Here is a 14,327-nt window from a genome sequence, read left to right as displayed (position 1 = left end):
CCCGCTCACCCCTCTTCCCTTCCCAAAACTTTCTTTTTTTTTTTTTTTTTCTTCTTTTTTCCCCCTCCCCCTCTTATCTGGAACCTTCCTGCAAAGATTAAAAAGAAGAATTTTTAACTCCCTCCCAAAAGAACAAAAAGGGCCTCGGGGAGCCTGGGTGGCCGAGCCCATCGTGGCCCCTGCCAGGCTGGCTCTGGGCGCTGGGGCCAGCCCCGAAGCTGGGGTGCAGCTCGAGCATCCCGCTCCTCCTCCGGCCCCTCTGGCTCAGCCCAGATTTCAGCTACAGCTACAGCCCATCCGCGCCCCGGAGTCCTTGCCGTTTGCTTGTTTGCTAAGGATAAGATGGCATCGGCAGCCACCTGGTCTGCCTGTTTGCTTGGATTTTTTTTTCTTTTTTTTCTTTTTTTTTCTTTTTTTTTTTTTTTTTTCATCGTTGGTTGGTTTCATTCACATGTTTCTGTTGGAGGTAGTGGCGGCGGGGCTGTTGTTCAAGCCCCATCCACTACAAACACCTCGGGCTGTTTGTGGTTTCAGTGCATTGCGCTATGCCAAGGAGTAGATAGCATTGACTGGGGAGGTGGCTTCCGAGCTCTCGTTGCCTTCGGTCTCCTCTTTGTCCTTCTTCACTGTGTACTGGCCGATAAAGGAGCCGTCCTCGTTAAACTGCCCTTCACCCCCCTCTCCATAGTCCACCAAGCTATCGTCACTCTCCTGCTGCTTTATCGTGCCGTCCAAGGAGGTCTGGCTGTTTGGCAGGGGTTTGTTGTCTTCATCGCTGGGTAGCAGAAGACAGACAGACACAGTAAGGGTTGAGAATGGGGCTTACAACCTTCACCCAAGGTCTGGATATTCAAAAATAAATCCAGTGTGCGAATGTACTGACCAGAGACCGCAAATGCGGGGTGCTCTGGCTGCAGACAGCAAATCGTGATGCGTCTGACACGTACGTGAAGGTGGGGAGACAGCCTCCGCGTGGGAGGCCCACAGCTGCCTGGGCAGTTGGTGCTGTGGTTGGTATTTCTGCAAGCCCAACCTTCCTGCTTTTTCTTTTTAGAAAGCAATTTGGTTTGGAACGTGTGTTACATGCGATGCTTAGATCAGTCCAACTGGATGTACGTTATAAATATCCTTTCCTTGTCATTGCTTATATTCTTTCTTTCTCTTAACATTTTAGCCAACCCTGGTGTAACCTGGTTTAGTGAGGTTTGTTTCCGGATTTCCTTGCAAAAAAACCACACTCAGCTGTTTAGATAGCTACATGCAATGGGGAGCGCTCTCGAAGCACTGTGAGGGGGCATGTATAGGATGCCAAGTTCTGTGCAGCTTCCAAAACTCATGGGAATTTACCTTTCCAGCCTTATTTCTGAGCATCTAAGCTTGTTTGTTCAATTCTTTATCCTTTTCTCTTTTTCACTAGAAAGATTAAGCCAGGTCACTGAGAAATAAATAGTCTGACACACAGGAAAAAAACAAACCTTTAAAGAAACGCTTTTAACAAAAAAAACCCAGGGAAAAGCTGTTTTCTCTCTGGAGGGCAAGGGCTGGTATCTCATAAATACAGATACCATTGCATGGAGGATGAATGGATTGCTAGATATAAAAAATTAGCTTTCATATTCATAACTAAGCTAGCCCTTAGTTAATGTTTGATCTTATGTCCAGCATGCAAATTCTGTAGTATTCCTAAAGGTATCGCATATGTACCCCAAACACTTGTCCTCCCACCTCCATTCCTGTCTTTTTATTGTTGCTGTTTTAGCTTGGGACTCATCAGACTCACTCACCAGTGTGGCACCCTCCTCTGTTCCTTTATTTTTCTTAAAATAGGTAAAAGTACTGGGCTTTGATTGCAGCCCTTGATAGTTGGTGTCCACACGAAGGTGTTTGCCTCCCGTGGAGGCATGAGAAACACTTTGCTTGGGCCAGGGAGCAAAATGCTCTTCAGCTGGGGAAGCACTAGACCTCTCATGCCATTTAATTAACGGCATCAGCTCTCTACGGTGGGAGAGGAATTTGTATCCCACGGTACAACACGCAGCTTGCTTTCTAACGTATTTCCTTATATCAGCACTTTGTGAATTAAGCGGTAATACAAAACCAATATTTGAGGCCTTGTGTTAACTTGGCATCGTAAGAAAAAAAAAAAATAAACAAAAAACTTGTTAGCTTTAAAAACAGCTTCTTTCCGGGGGGAGGAGGAAGAGAATTCAGTCTGCAAGCAGGACTGCCAGTTAGAAAGCCCAATAAATGCCAAGTAGAGAGTGGCAAAACCCAGATCCCTTTGTTTGCAATATCCTTTCCCAAGGTTTGGGGTTCAGTTAAAGGTGAACCTAGAGCCAGATTTTCCCTAATGGGGAAGGGTTTGCAGCACCAAACACCCTGGCAATGCGTTTCCCGAACCTGCCCCCGGTTTTACCTCTCTCCAGTACTATTTATCCTGTTAGTGCATTAGGAGGGCGAAGCAGATATTCATCAGCATCTTGATGCAATATAACCCTGTTAAAATGGATTTCTGTGGGGTTTGCTGATGTGTGCATTAGAGAACCAGAGCACCCAGATGAAAACCATTTGGGAGACGTTGTCCTGAGTTGCATAAATCATTGAGAAGAGGGGGAGGCTTGAGCCGGAGAGAGGATTTTCAGGACTGAGACAAAGAGTGGGCGGATTGTTCAGGATCTAGCTTTTTTTTTTTTTTTTTTTTTTTGCTCGTGTCCCTTGCCACCATCCCCTGGGTGTCTGGCATCAGGGTGCTGAATGCACCGAGGGCATCGTCCCCAGGTCCAGCCCTCGGCCGGTCCCGCTGCAGCCGGAGGGATCAGCCGCTCGAGCGTGGGGCTGGGGGGGCCTGGCTGGCGCTCGGGGGTGCCCCCAGCCCACTCAGCATTTCCAAGCGAGATGCAGCTCGCTGGAGGTGGGGGTACCCCTGATGCCAGCAGGAGTTAGAGGGATCTTGTTTAATGTGTTAGGTGGAGGCAGGTACGTGGGAATAGGGAGGGGAAGGTATAGTTTCAGCTATAAAGAAATCAATAGCTAGAAGGAAGGAAAATAAAAAAAGCTAAATGTGCCGGACTTCTGGCAGCACGTGGTCCTACCTTTCAAGAGACCTTCATGGTCCATGTGGATAGACCAGGTGAAAAGGAGAAGAAAGAATGGGAATAAAACAGAGAGAAGCAGAAAGAGCCTGATCAGAGAGAGATATGATGAGGTCTGCATTTACAGGGGCAGTGCTAAAAACCAAAAAGAAATGTCTGCATTCCTCATGGAGCTAATTGCCTCGTTATACCAAATGGAGCCAGTATAATTGTTCAGAGCTGGATGAGCCTCATTGGCTTCCCCGAGAAAGCAAATACGGAGCAGCAGTGGGTGGCGCAGGTGGGAAGCGGGCTGTTTGCTGCCAGGCTGTTCAGAAAGGGCTTGTGGCTAAAGTCCATTGGCGAGCGGCTGTAGGGAACAGCAGTCGCTGCTGGGGACCGACGCGCAGCAGGACCGGGGCCAAGGGAACGGGTCGCTCGGTTTCCCCTCCAGCTTTCCGCTGGGTTTCCATGATACGGTCACGCACCAGTATCACGTTAGCTATTGACGAGCCTGTCCCTCCCCAGGCTGCTTCGCCAGACCTCTCCTCCCCTCGCTAGGCTCGCGGGACGGCTCTGTGTCCTCCCGTCTTGGTGTCTGCCGGGATGGCCCCTTCGGGGCGAGCCGGTGCTGCCTGCAGTGTGTAACCTGTGCCGCAGGACACCATCCTGAGTCTGAACGGGAACCCAGAAACTAAAACCACTCGACTTTCCCTTCCCAGCGGCCAGGGTTTCCAGCCGACTCCCCCACGTGCAGCTTAAACATTTGGTATAATGAGGCACAGTCACTGGCACAGAACATCGTCCAAGGATAATGGTCTCCTGCTTTGCAAATAAGCTTCCCAGCTTAGCCTCTGCTCAGGAAAACCATTATTCTGTTAGTGGAACAGAAAGATGTGACAGTATCTCTTAATTATAGGCTGCAGAGATTTGAAAGTTGCATGCACAGGGCATTAAGGACGTGAGATATGATGAGAGCATATCAGACATGCTATGTGGAGGTGGGGAGGGAAACCAATGAAGAACTCACGTTGGCTCAATTCCTGTCCTTGCTTGAAATACTAATTGCTACCCTCCTTGAGCCTAACATTGCAATCATTTTGAATCTTAATCAGCCAACAGCATTTCATATCAATCCTTCAGGTTCACCTTCCTTTCTGCCTCCTTGAGGGAAGCCTCCTCCTATTACTTCTCCCAGGAAACTTGTTCCTGAGAAGGAGGGGGCAAAGTTCATGGGTTGCTGGGGTTTTCTTCTTGTTCTTGTTTGACTGGGGTTTTTCCCCATCTAGTCCCTGGGACAGTGTGATTGAAAACGCGGGAGCATCTTGGAGCTTGGCTGTTGCCCTTCTGCTGACCTCTGCCTTTAGCTTGCAAACTTTTGGGAATGGGGCTGTCAATAAAAGTCTGAGCTTCAGCTAAGCAGAAGCTGCTGCGTAGTAGGATGAAGGATTTACTGCGTTCCCTCCTATTGCCTGGAAGGCAATGTCCCTTGGATGGTGCTTGGGCAGTAAATGCAGCATTGCTGACTGTCGCAATGCTGCCAGCCATGCCAAGAGCTTGGTTTTCCTTCTGTGCAAGGCAAGTGGTCCCTGGCAACGCAATTGCCTTAGGAGCAGTAGGGGTGAGGAGGTCTTGACTGCAACCATCTCAACGGACTCTTGAGAAGCAGATCTCTGAAATCGGTGCGTACTGCCAGAAGCTCGGCTGTGGAGACCTCGTCTGAGACCCAGGTGATGGAGCTGAGCCTGTAGGGTTGGGTGTGGGTAGCTCCTGGGTGATGAGGTGTTTCAGGCTTGCTACGTGGTATTTACACCATCCCACAAATTCGGGAACCAAGAGCATCCCTATCGTGACTCAGAGCATTAAGGGGACTTGTTCTGGCCAAAGTATGGACGCTACCTGTGTAGTATGCAGTTCTGTTTCTGGCTCCTATCTGTACAAGGAGCGCTGCCTGCACTTGCAAAATCCTGCCTGGGAAGAGATGCGTTTGATCCAGGGCAAAGCCTGCAGCTAATTTCTTCTCTGCTGTTCTCTGTGTCCCAGCCAGGAATCTGAAGGGAACATCCCCAGACTGCAATTTGTGTGTGGACTTAATGTAATTGCCCCGGTGTGGCTTGCCACCACTAGAAGTGATAACTAAATCTTGCGGGGAGGCGAGGAAGGTGTTGCCCCCGGGTGTTGTTTAGGGCAATAAAGAATGGCGACCTTTTCCTACAACACGCTGCTTATTCTGGTTCCTGCTGGGGTGTATTTGTATTCTGTATTGCGCTATCAGAAGACCGGGGAGCTTTGGGCTTACAACATCCTTTGGAGAAAAAGAGTTGCTACTGAAATAGAGTTACCGTGCTACTAACAATAAAATGTGATCGTATTGAGTGCTGCAGTTGTTCTACTTCCATTTATGTATTGTGTGCAGGCAGATATATTCATTTTGCTTCCTCTAAAGTCTTTGACGGAACACGTGTGTCGTCTTACATCCCTTACTGAATTGTAAATAAATTCTTCCTATCTTTGCCACCTCAATTTGTAATGCTAGGAGTATGGGTAATGACACGGGGTTTAATTAACCCCTGTTTTGAAGTTGGGAGAAAAATTCCTGCTAGCCTAATTGGGCTTTGGATCCAGCTCAGATGGAAAGGTGCATTTTAATTCTTTAAAGAAAAGCACAGCCCACTGTAGGTGCTCAAAGGGCAAGCTGGGTGTGCTGTAACACATCCCTGTCATCCATCAAGTGTGGGCAACCCCAGGAGACCTGACATCGTTACCTGCTCCTGCTCCTTGGGGCAACACTAACAGCAGCAGAGCTGCGAATGCTGCGTGGCACGCGAGCAGGCTTGGAAGAGCACTTGCCCCTTTCTGAAATATCCTGGGAGTTTTTCCTGCAGTAGAAACGGGTGCTGCTGCTCTTCAAAGGATGCCATTTTGTGTGAAAGCAGCTGAGCGGAGGTAGGGGGAAATCAGAGCGGTTTTAGCAGAACCGCTGCTAGGCTGTGCTGCAGCCCTCGAAGGTGTTTCTGTAGAGTTTGCCTGGGCACCTTACAGAAAAGCCTTGACTGGAACGCAGGCAGACCCCCCAGTCAGTACTCTTGCATGCTTTCAGGGTTGATCCTAACATAACTTTGGGCATTTCTCCCCTGGATATTCTCTTAGGGTAGGAGAGAGGCTGAGCTACAGGGCGATATACCTGAAATATCCTCAGGCTGCTTCAGAATTTAATTTTTTTTTTTTTTTGGAATGTTAGGAGTGTCATTAAAGTTGATCTGCACCTGGCAAGAGCTGTGTCCCGGGTAGCTGATGCCAGAGTGCCAGCTCTCTGCCTGGACTGATCCTCCCAGGCTGGGACAGGGAAAGGAGGAGACCTTAGCAGCATCCTCACGGCCTGGTTACTCTTCCAGGGTTTTAGGTGGGAAATGTTTCCTTCGGTAGAGGACTTGCAGAGGGAAGGAGGCAGGAGGAGGAAGGTGGGAGAAATAATTTAAGAGGCTGTGTGGCACCGCGGTGCTGCGGTTATGTGGAGGGGTAGCGCGGTGAGGTCTGTGATGGCTGGAAGTGGGGCTGATGGGGAGACGTGGTCGCGTGGGTACACATGCCGATGGAAGCGTACCTGTAGTCGAATGACCCGTCTTCTACGTTCTTGTCTTCGGGATTTAGATGCTCATCTTTATTGTCTCGTACTGTAAACAAGCACATCCCCAACATTCGCGTTAAAAAGCAGTGCAGAAGATAAAAGCTTTACGAGACAGTAACAGCAGCTGGTGTTGAAGCTGTCTTTGTGAAATCCCTGCAGGGTGAAGTACAGTTTTTCAGCGACTCGGTAAAAAACCCGCACCTGGGAGGGCTTGCAAAGGGTGCTGCTGTGCTGGCACCAGGGCACGGGCGCTCCAGATAGCGAGAGAGGATGTATTAATTGGTGAATTTTCTTAAGCCTTATCTTTGCTTTGCAAAAATTTAATGAGATTTTTGCCTGAAAAGATCTTTTTGTAGATAAGGACAAGGAAATTTGCAGAATAGAGGTTGGGTCACGCATAGCAGGAGTGGCCAGCTCCGCAGCCTAAAGCCTGCACAGCACAGAGCCCTCACCTGATCTTTAATTAACTGAAATACTTCCCACTAATAACAGTGTTCCCACTACAGAGAAAGAAAAGCCCTTGTAATCACAAGCATCTATCTGAGAGCAATACAATTTGATTAGCCCCCAGAAGCCTGGAGATGTTTAAACCATGAGCACAAGTGATTGCCATGCAACGCTCTTACCTGGATATTTCCCGCCTCTGCTCCTCTTAATGAAGCAGACGATCAACAGAATAAGGACCAGGAGAGCTATGGCACACATCAGCCCGATGAACCAGCCCTGCGTTGCGATGTCGACGTGATTCTTGGTGTAGGCTGGGAGGAAAATTGAAAGAAATAACAAGCTGTAAGGGACAGACCAGAACCACGGAGGGAAGTAGATGAATAGTAAGATACAGTCCACTGGTTTAGAAATTATCTTTAGCGCCGCGTTGGTGTGTCTAGGTGTGTATTGACCAGGTTATCTGAGACTGTAGCACAGGGATCTGTGGCTTTTTTTTTTTTTTCTCCTTCTTTTGTGGTGGTAGGTCAACTCAACATTTCAGCAGGAGCTACAAACAGCGAAGGGTCACAACATAAAGTAAAGCCTAGCACAGACCAGTGAGAAAGGTGCATTGCAAATAATAGCAAAAGAAGCTGGGTAACAGGTTTGATCTTGCATTTACTCTGAAAACTGCCCTGGGAGTGAGAAGGTCTGGAAGAAATGTGCCCAAGCGGATCCAGTCCCTGGGGTCCAGTGGGGCTGAGCAGCACCGCGGGATCCGGAGGCTCGCTGAGCTCGACCTGGGAGAATCCCAGATCCCGCGGGGCAGCCTGGCCCGAGCTGCAGAGGCGATGGGCAGCGGCTCTGCTGCCAGCACCGCCGCGGTCCGGCTGCCTTTGGGCGGCCACGGCAGGTCTCCAGGGCTGGGAGGGGACTTGTGGAAGCCCACCAAGACTTGGCCAATGCCCAAGAGGGGAGAAGCGGTGGGAACGGCTCTTTGAGGAACGACGGCTGGGTCCCAGGTAGTTGAGAGGTGGTCTGATAGCGCTGCAAAGTCTTTTCTCCTGGGGCAAACTCTTTTATACCGCTGCTTCCAGCACCCTCACAAGGCTACTTGAATATTAATATGATTAATACCAAGCAAGGAGGTGTCTTGCTCCCCAAACCGCTCCGGCTCCTGACTGCCATGTCCTCCCTCACATACTCTGACTTCTTGTTTGCAGCTCCCGTACGCGGTCAGACAGACAAATCTGTGTCCTATAAATAGCAACAAGCTGCCATTTTCTGGCTCTCATTGACATGCACTTCGTATTCAGCAAGACAGAGCAGAGGAGAAAATAACCTTCAGCGCAGCAGGGGGGCTAAATTTAACCAGACTGCAGTGCAAACAGAGATAGGTATTCCCGGCAGGAATGCGGGAGATCTGAGCTGGATGGGATTGAATTGGGATTGAGCGGGGGTTTGCCTGAAATGGGCAGGAGAGTGCAGCGAGCATCCTTTTTGGCACCCATGTGACAAAAAGAAGATGGTGCTTACAAAGAAAGCATAAAAGATAGCCCTCTTAATGTATGCTGAAAGAAAGGCTCGTGTAAAAGAGACGCCGACTTTAAAAAGGAGTTGAATTGGCAAACTTTCCTAACCCACGCCATTTTAGGGCTGCAAGCACCTACTTATTCCATCAAAATTGAACCCAGGAGAAGAGGTGCTTTTCTTAGGATGAAATCTAAGCCACGTTGCCAGCAGATAAGCGCAGCCAAACTGTGACAAGGAAATTCACAGCTGAAAGGGGAGAACAAGGAGAAAGAGTACCATTTGTTAAAGAAATTATGTTGGACCCTGAACGCTGTTTGCGAGCGGCACCGGGCTCCTGGGGAAGCTGGGTGGAAGTCGCTGCCTAATGGTGCCTTGGCTCCCTTTTGCTGCTTTTCCCTCTAATGCTGCCACATTTAATATTTACCTTTAGTACACCCTGAGCTACACAGTCCTTGAAGATGCACTTTTTATAACAGAGAGAATGAGATTATAACAGAGTGGAGCTGAGGACCGGATTCAATTAGCTGAGTGCTTAGGGAGGAAAGGGGAAGGAAGCTTTACTGGAGAGCTTTGAAATGGAAAGAGATTGTATTAGCAGTCCTGATGGGTTGGGATTTCTACAGAAACCAACGCTAAGGGAGAAATAAGGGGGTCTTTAAAGTGTGAAATGCTAAAGCAGCCCGAGAGGTGGGTTTCCTGCCGCCCATGCGGACTGGGGCTGAGTTTTACAGGAGGAGGATTCCGAGTACCAAGTCACCGGGGGATCTTGCAGTAGGATTGTGGCACTGCCTGTCGCCAAGGTAGAGGTATAATTGCCATCCTTCCCAAAAAAGCAACTCATGACGACAAAATTATAGCCACAGCAATCTTGTGTTTAGAGTAAACGAGTGACTGTCATTGCAGCATTCAGAAAGAGAAGATTAAGTACATGGCTGTCAGAGAGGATGTTTTGATTTGCTTTAATGTAAGGCCAGCGTCAAGGGGAAATAGTGGAAGGCAGCTGTGTAATCGAACAGGTATTGATTTGAAATGCAACTGCAGTGCCTTTTTTTTTTTTTTTTTAAATGAATTCTAATTTTGTGGCAGAAAACATGTTACCTAACAGTCATAGTTTATATGCCAATAGCAAAGCCGCCTCTGTTCTACCAACAGATCAGAAAAAATTTTTGTCTGTCTTTGTAAAGCAGACCGTTGGGTACGTAAAGTCTCACGAGCTCCAGCCTTGCACGATTCTCTTCCCAGGGTTTGTACAGGCTGGGGGGTTTTGTTTTGGTTTGGGTTTTTTTTGTTTGGTTTTTGGTTTGTTTTTTTTTTTTTTAATAAATTTAGAAGACCTCTTTGTATTAAGCTGTGTTTGTAGTTTCAAAGCGTCCTTTACGACTGGAAGGAACTCTGATGGGTTATTGAGCTGTCAGTTAATCACAAGCCAAGTTGGAGGGCAGTGTCCTGCAGCCACAGTGCAGGTGGACTACTTATTTATCTACACTCAAGCTGAAGAAACTTTCAGAATAGGTCTTTGCAAAACATTAAAAAGCAAAACCCGCAAAAAAATGAACCGTGCTTTTTTTTGTCAAAAGCATTCTTGATGGCATATGATCATCAGCGGGGGCCGAACGCTCGTGTCAGCAGTACCCAGCCAGCGAGGAAATGGATCTGTAGCGTTTATGCATGCAGGGACGGCGATGGCTCTGTGCATCCCGCGGTGATGGGGCTCAGGTCGCCAGTCGTTCTCTATCACAGGGACAAAGGTGGCCCCATCCTTTAGTCTCCCTGACAATATCAGCAGGAACCCCTCAATTACAGAAGATAGATACGCTGAGACTGCCAGCATCAATCAGCCAAGGATATTGCTTTTTTTTCCCCCCGCTTCTTTCTAACGCTTCCCTGCCCCTTGGAGTCTGTTGTGCAGGGGGCTGCCCTCTCTCCCCCCCGCCCCAGATCCCAAAGTGGGTGAAAAGCAGGCGACAAAAGAAAAGAGACGGGTCCGGATTGGGAAATGGTTATCCAGAAAGACACGCTGCATGGTATGGGCAGGGGCCGTCGAGCTGGTGGTGATTTCTGAGCCAGGGGAGGGTCCAGAAGCAGAAACAAAATTGGGGATGCAACATTGCAGCTGGAGCTGTTCTGGAGAGAGTCTGAGTTGAAAAATCAGCTTCTTTTATTATCTGGGGTCAGAATCAGCTTCTGCAATGTAGGAACGGGCTGGGAGCCCAGGGACTTGAAACCTGCAGACAGTTTGCGTGCCTGCGAGCCGAGTCCTGCCAAATCAAAGCTGGGAAAACTCCCGAGGCGAGGCAGCCGCGCCGTGCGGCACGTACAGCAGCGGAGCGATGGGGAAAAGCCCCGGTGAAGATAAATCCTTTTTGAAAGCTTGGCTCTCTGCAAAGCCGCACGTGCTCCAGGGGCTGCTGTGCCGTGGATTTGACCACATCCCGGGGTGCTGGAGCAGTTTGAGGAGGCGCGCCAGGCCTCAGTGCGGGGCAGAGGCAGGACGGAGCCAAGGTCAGCGCTCGCTGGTTATTTCTCTGTGTTGGGCGGCATTAGACACGCAGAAATACCAGCAGTTGCCATCTGTCCCTGTGTCGTCTTAGCACGTTGGAGAATTACTTGGCAGCGTTACGGCTTGCCAAATTTTCGGGCCCCGGATAAGATGTGCAGAGGGGATGTGGGGAGAGCTGCTGCTCCCCACGTCCCCCTGCAGCACGCCCTTGCTGTGAATTCCATTTTCCTTTTGCGCTTCTCAGCAAAGAGACTGGTAAGTGCTTCAGCTTTCCATTACGCGGCTGGATCTGAGCAAAGTAATTTTAGTTCTTTGAAAATCACAGCCTCTACCTGCTACAGCTGTCAGTGTGGGCTGCTCCAGTGTTGCTCGCTCCTTGGTTTTTCAGCTAAGTGTTTAGACCTATGCTTTGACCGGCGTTGTGCACAGATTCCTACAGCAAAACCCCCGGGTGAATACAAAGGAAGTTAGGGCTGTTTTGATTTACTGGAACTCACTGAGTGTGAACGGGGAAGTTTTGTAAATGCATAAAGCCCGATTCAGTGCCTCTGGAAGTCAATAAGGGTATTTCTCTGGCGTTCGGTGGGCAGCGTAGGAAGCCCATAATTAGAAAGTTGTAAAAATCACTCAGGTGCTAAAGCTGGAAAATGGCTTGCGCTATTAAATGCGAAGTTGCCAGAGGAAACATACCTGAAGGATGAAGAGCCCTATGCGTACGCCACACGTGACTCTGACCGAGGTCTTCTGCCAACACCGCGTCCTGCCCCGCCTGCCCCAGCACCGGTATCTCTCTGCCTGCCCCTCTGCTCCCGTAACTGCACCACAACCCGGAGCCAGACACGTGCACGCGCTCCGGGACCAAAGCAACCGCCACGAGTAGCAACGCGCTTGTGAAAGTGCAAACACGCGGTGGCCGGGCTTCAAGCAGAGCCGCGTGACGTCATGAGCGTGGTCTCTACCCTCCTTAAAGACCCTTTCCTTCAAAGGGACCCCCATCCCCTCCTGGGGTTCTCCTTCTCCGTGCAACGTGGAGCAACCTCCCGGCGACGCTGGGGACGGCTCTTTAATAAGGGCAGAGATCGCGGGGGGCTGGATGAGGGTCGTTCCATGCAGTCACGGTCAAAGCACCTCCCGCCACCACGCGAATGACGTCGGCGGTGATGGATGTGACATGCCTTGGAAATGCACCCCGCGGCGGGGCTGAAGCCCGTCTCACCTGAGCTGGTGGTAAAGGTTATGTACGAGTGTTCGCTGGGGCTAGACCATATGGGGAACACCCACAGCTTGTACATCATTCCCGGCGTCAGATTCGCCAGCTGCACAGAGGAAGGGGTCTGAGCTTTAACAGGGATAGATTTCTCTGTCTTGTTACCTGAGAAACAGAAACCGCACATCAAACCCAGCCGCAGGAGGCTCGGAGAGATTACCGTGTTGACACTGCAGGCAATGCATTATGCTATCCCTAGCCGCTGAGCAGAAATAATACGGCTTGATGGTCAAGGAGCTATTAACGGCTTCGTGATTATTATTCACTGAGAACAGAAGAAAATCAGCGATGCAGGAATATGGTGTGGGTTTTGCTGCATCCCTGCTTGCCGTACTGGAAAAAATACCGGTAGCTGTTCAGTTCTCTCCCTACTTTTAAGACCCGAAAGGTCCTTTATCTGCCCAGCCTCAGGTCTGGATAGTTGGGTATTCCATAGAATCATTGAATCGTTGAGGTTGGAAAAGACCTTTAAGATCATCCAGTCCAACCATTAACCTACACTGCCAAGTCCACCACTAAACCAATTAAGGGTAGAGTAGCAATTTCATGTTTCCTGGCTCGGTGGATTATTTTTAATGAAAGTAAAAACTAGGAATCATTAAGATTGGAAAGGACAGGTCTGGAATTTACCTGGTCCCGCTCGGCTGGGTGAAGGTGCTACAGGACTTGGTAAAGGAGCCAATTCTTGTGCTTTTGGGAGCGTGACCTGTGCACCGGTTTTGCTGGTAGGTTAAGGGGGCTTTGAATGAGCTGGACGTTGCATTAAACATGCTGCAAGACGGCTCGCCCCAGCTGGCAGGTCGCTGCTTTGGGGGGCAGGAGGGGTCTCGCCCTTCAGCTCAAGGAGCGAGGCTTGTGGGCTGGTAGCTCCCAGGCTCTATCCCAGGCTGACCTGTTCTTCGCACTGGGCTGGGAATCATTTGCTGATGAGCTTAATGCTGAGCGTTAAACACTGAATTCTAAGCAAGCCTGCAGTGGGGCTTTGATTTGTGGCTCTGGAGGTGCGAACCCCCCAGTTGAGCAGTGCTGTGGGGAAGGAGAGGTGAGGCTCTGAGGCCAAAAGCACGCTGCGGGCTTCAAACGCCACCAGAAAGGGCGGAGAGCTGCGGCTGTTTGGGAAGGGCTGAAATCTCCGAGATTTCCTCCCTCTCGGCCAGGTCCTGATGAGGGCATCCCAAGGCTCTGCTGCTGCTGCAGCCTGTCCCGAGCACAGGGATTCCCTAGAAGGGAATCGCCGGCTCTTTGTGCTTCCCGATGATGGGGAAGAACCCAGGGCTGGCGGTGGGTGAGTTGGGAGCTGGGGTACTTGGCATTTAGGGCTTGGGAAGCTGATGTGTATCCTGAATTCTGGAAACCAGTTCAGAAGGGGGAAGGCTGAGCAGAGCCCAGCCCGCGCTGCCTAACGAAGCCGTGCAGGCTGCGGAGCGAGACCAGGCGCTGGCTGCGCATTAGAAATTGTTTCAAGGAGAAAGCAAGGGCATCCTTAAACAATGTTGTAAATGACCAAAAGTGGTTTGCTGTTAATGATTACGCCTAGTTGGTGTATTTTAAATGCCGATACAAGACCAGCATACCAGACGACGTGAGGGCTGAAATGGCTGGGAAGTAAAGTCAGAGATAAGCAGTAGTCGTCACTGCCTATCTGTAAAAAAAAAAACAACAAACCAAAACAACCAACCAACAACACGTAAACATCTTTTCTAAACTAAAACCAGATATACTGGCTTTGAGTTTCCGGACTAAGTACGTAGCCTTACAGTTTTAAGAGACAACGATAGCCGATACGACAGGAGGTTTGGGATCATAGATGATTCTGCCAACTCCAGGTTCAAGAAGCCTGTCTTCAAAGGCGTTTAAAACTACTCTCCGATTTATGTAGGTTTCATTTGTTTTCCCTTAAAG

The 14,327-nt window shown here is 49.6% G+C and overlaps 1 protein-coding gene across 10 annotated transcripts in view; it reads right to left on the bottom strand.

The window, feature by feature from the left end:
- Positions 1 to 543: 543 nt before the first annotated feature.
- Positions 544 to 14,327, bottom strand: part of NFASC (neurofascin) — a 55,893-nt gene continuing 42,109 nt past the window's right edge. For 7 of the 10 annotated variants that reach the window (XM_075722417.1, XM_075722418.1, XM_075722420.1 and 4 more), the window contains 3 exons: positions 7,326 to 7,457; positions 6,676 to 6,745; positions 544 to 775 (listed from right to left, as the gene is read on the bottom strand). In XM_075722417.1, coding sequence (XP_075578532.1) covers positions 544 to 775; positions 6,676 to 6,745; positions 7,326 to 7,457 — 434 coding nt within the window. Of the gene's footprint in view, positions 776 to 3,092; positions 3,105 to 6,675; positions 6,746 to 7,325; positions 7,458 to 12,374; positions 12,531 to 14,327 lie in introns of all 10 variants that reach the window. The other 3 variants (XM_075722413.1, XM_075722415.1, XM_075722414.1) reach the window with 2 other exon arrangements.

This window comes from Pelecanus crispus, chromosome 17 (genome assembly GCF_030463565.1).
Source record: "Pelecanus crispus isolate bPelCri1 chromosome 17, bPelCri1.pri, whole genome shotgun sequence".
NCBI classification, from domain to species: domain Eukaryota; kingdom Metazoa; phylum Chordata; class Aves; order Pelecaniformes; family Pelecanidae; genus Pelecanus; species Pelecanus crispus.
Note: the sequence above shows the minus strand (reverse complement) of the source record. Positions and strands in the feature narration are given on the sequence as shown.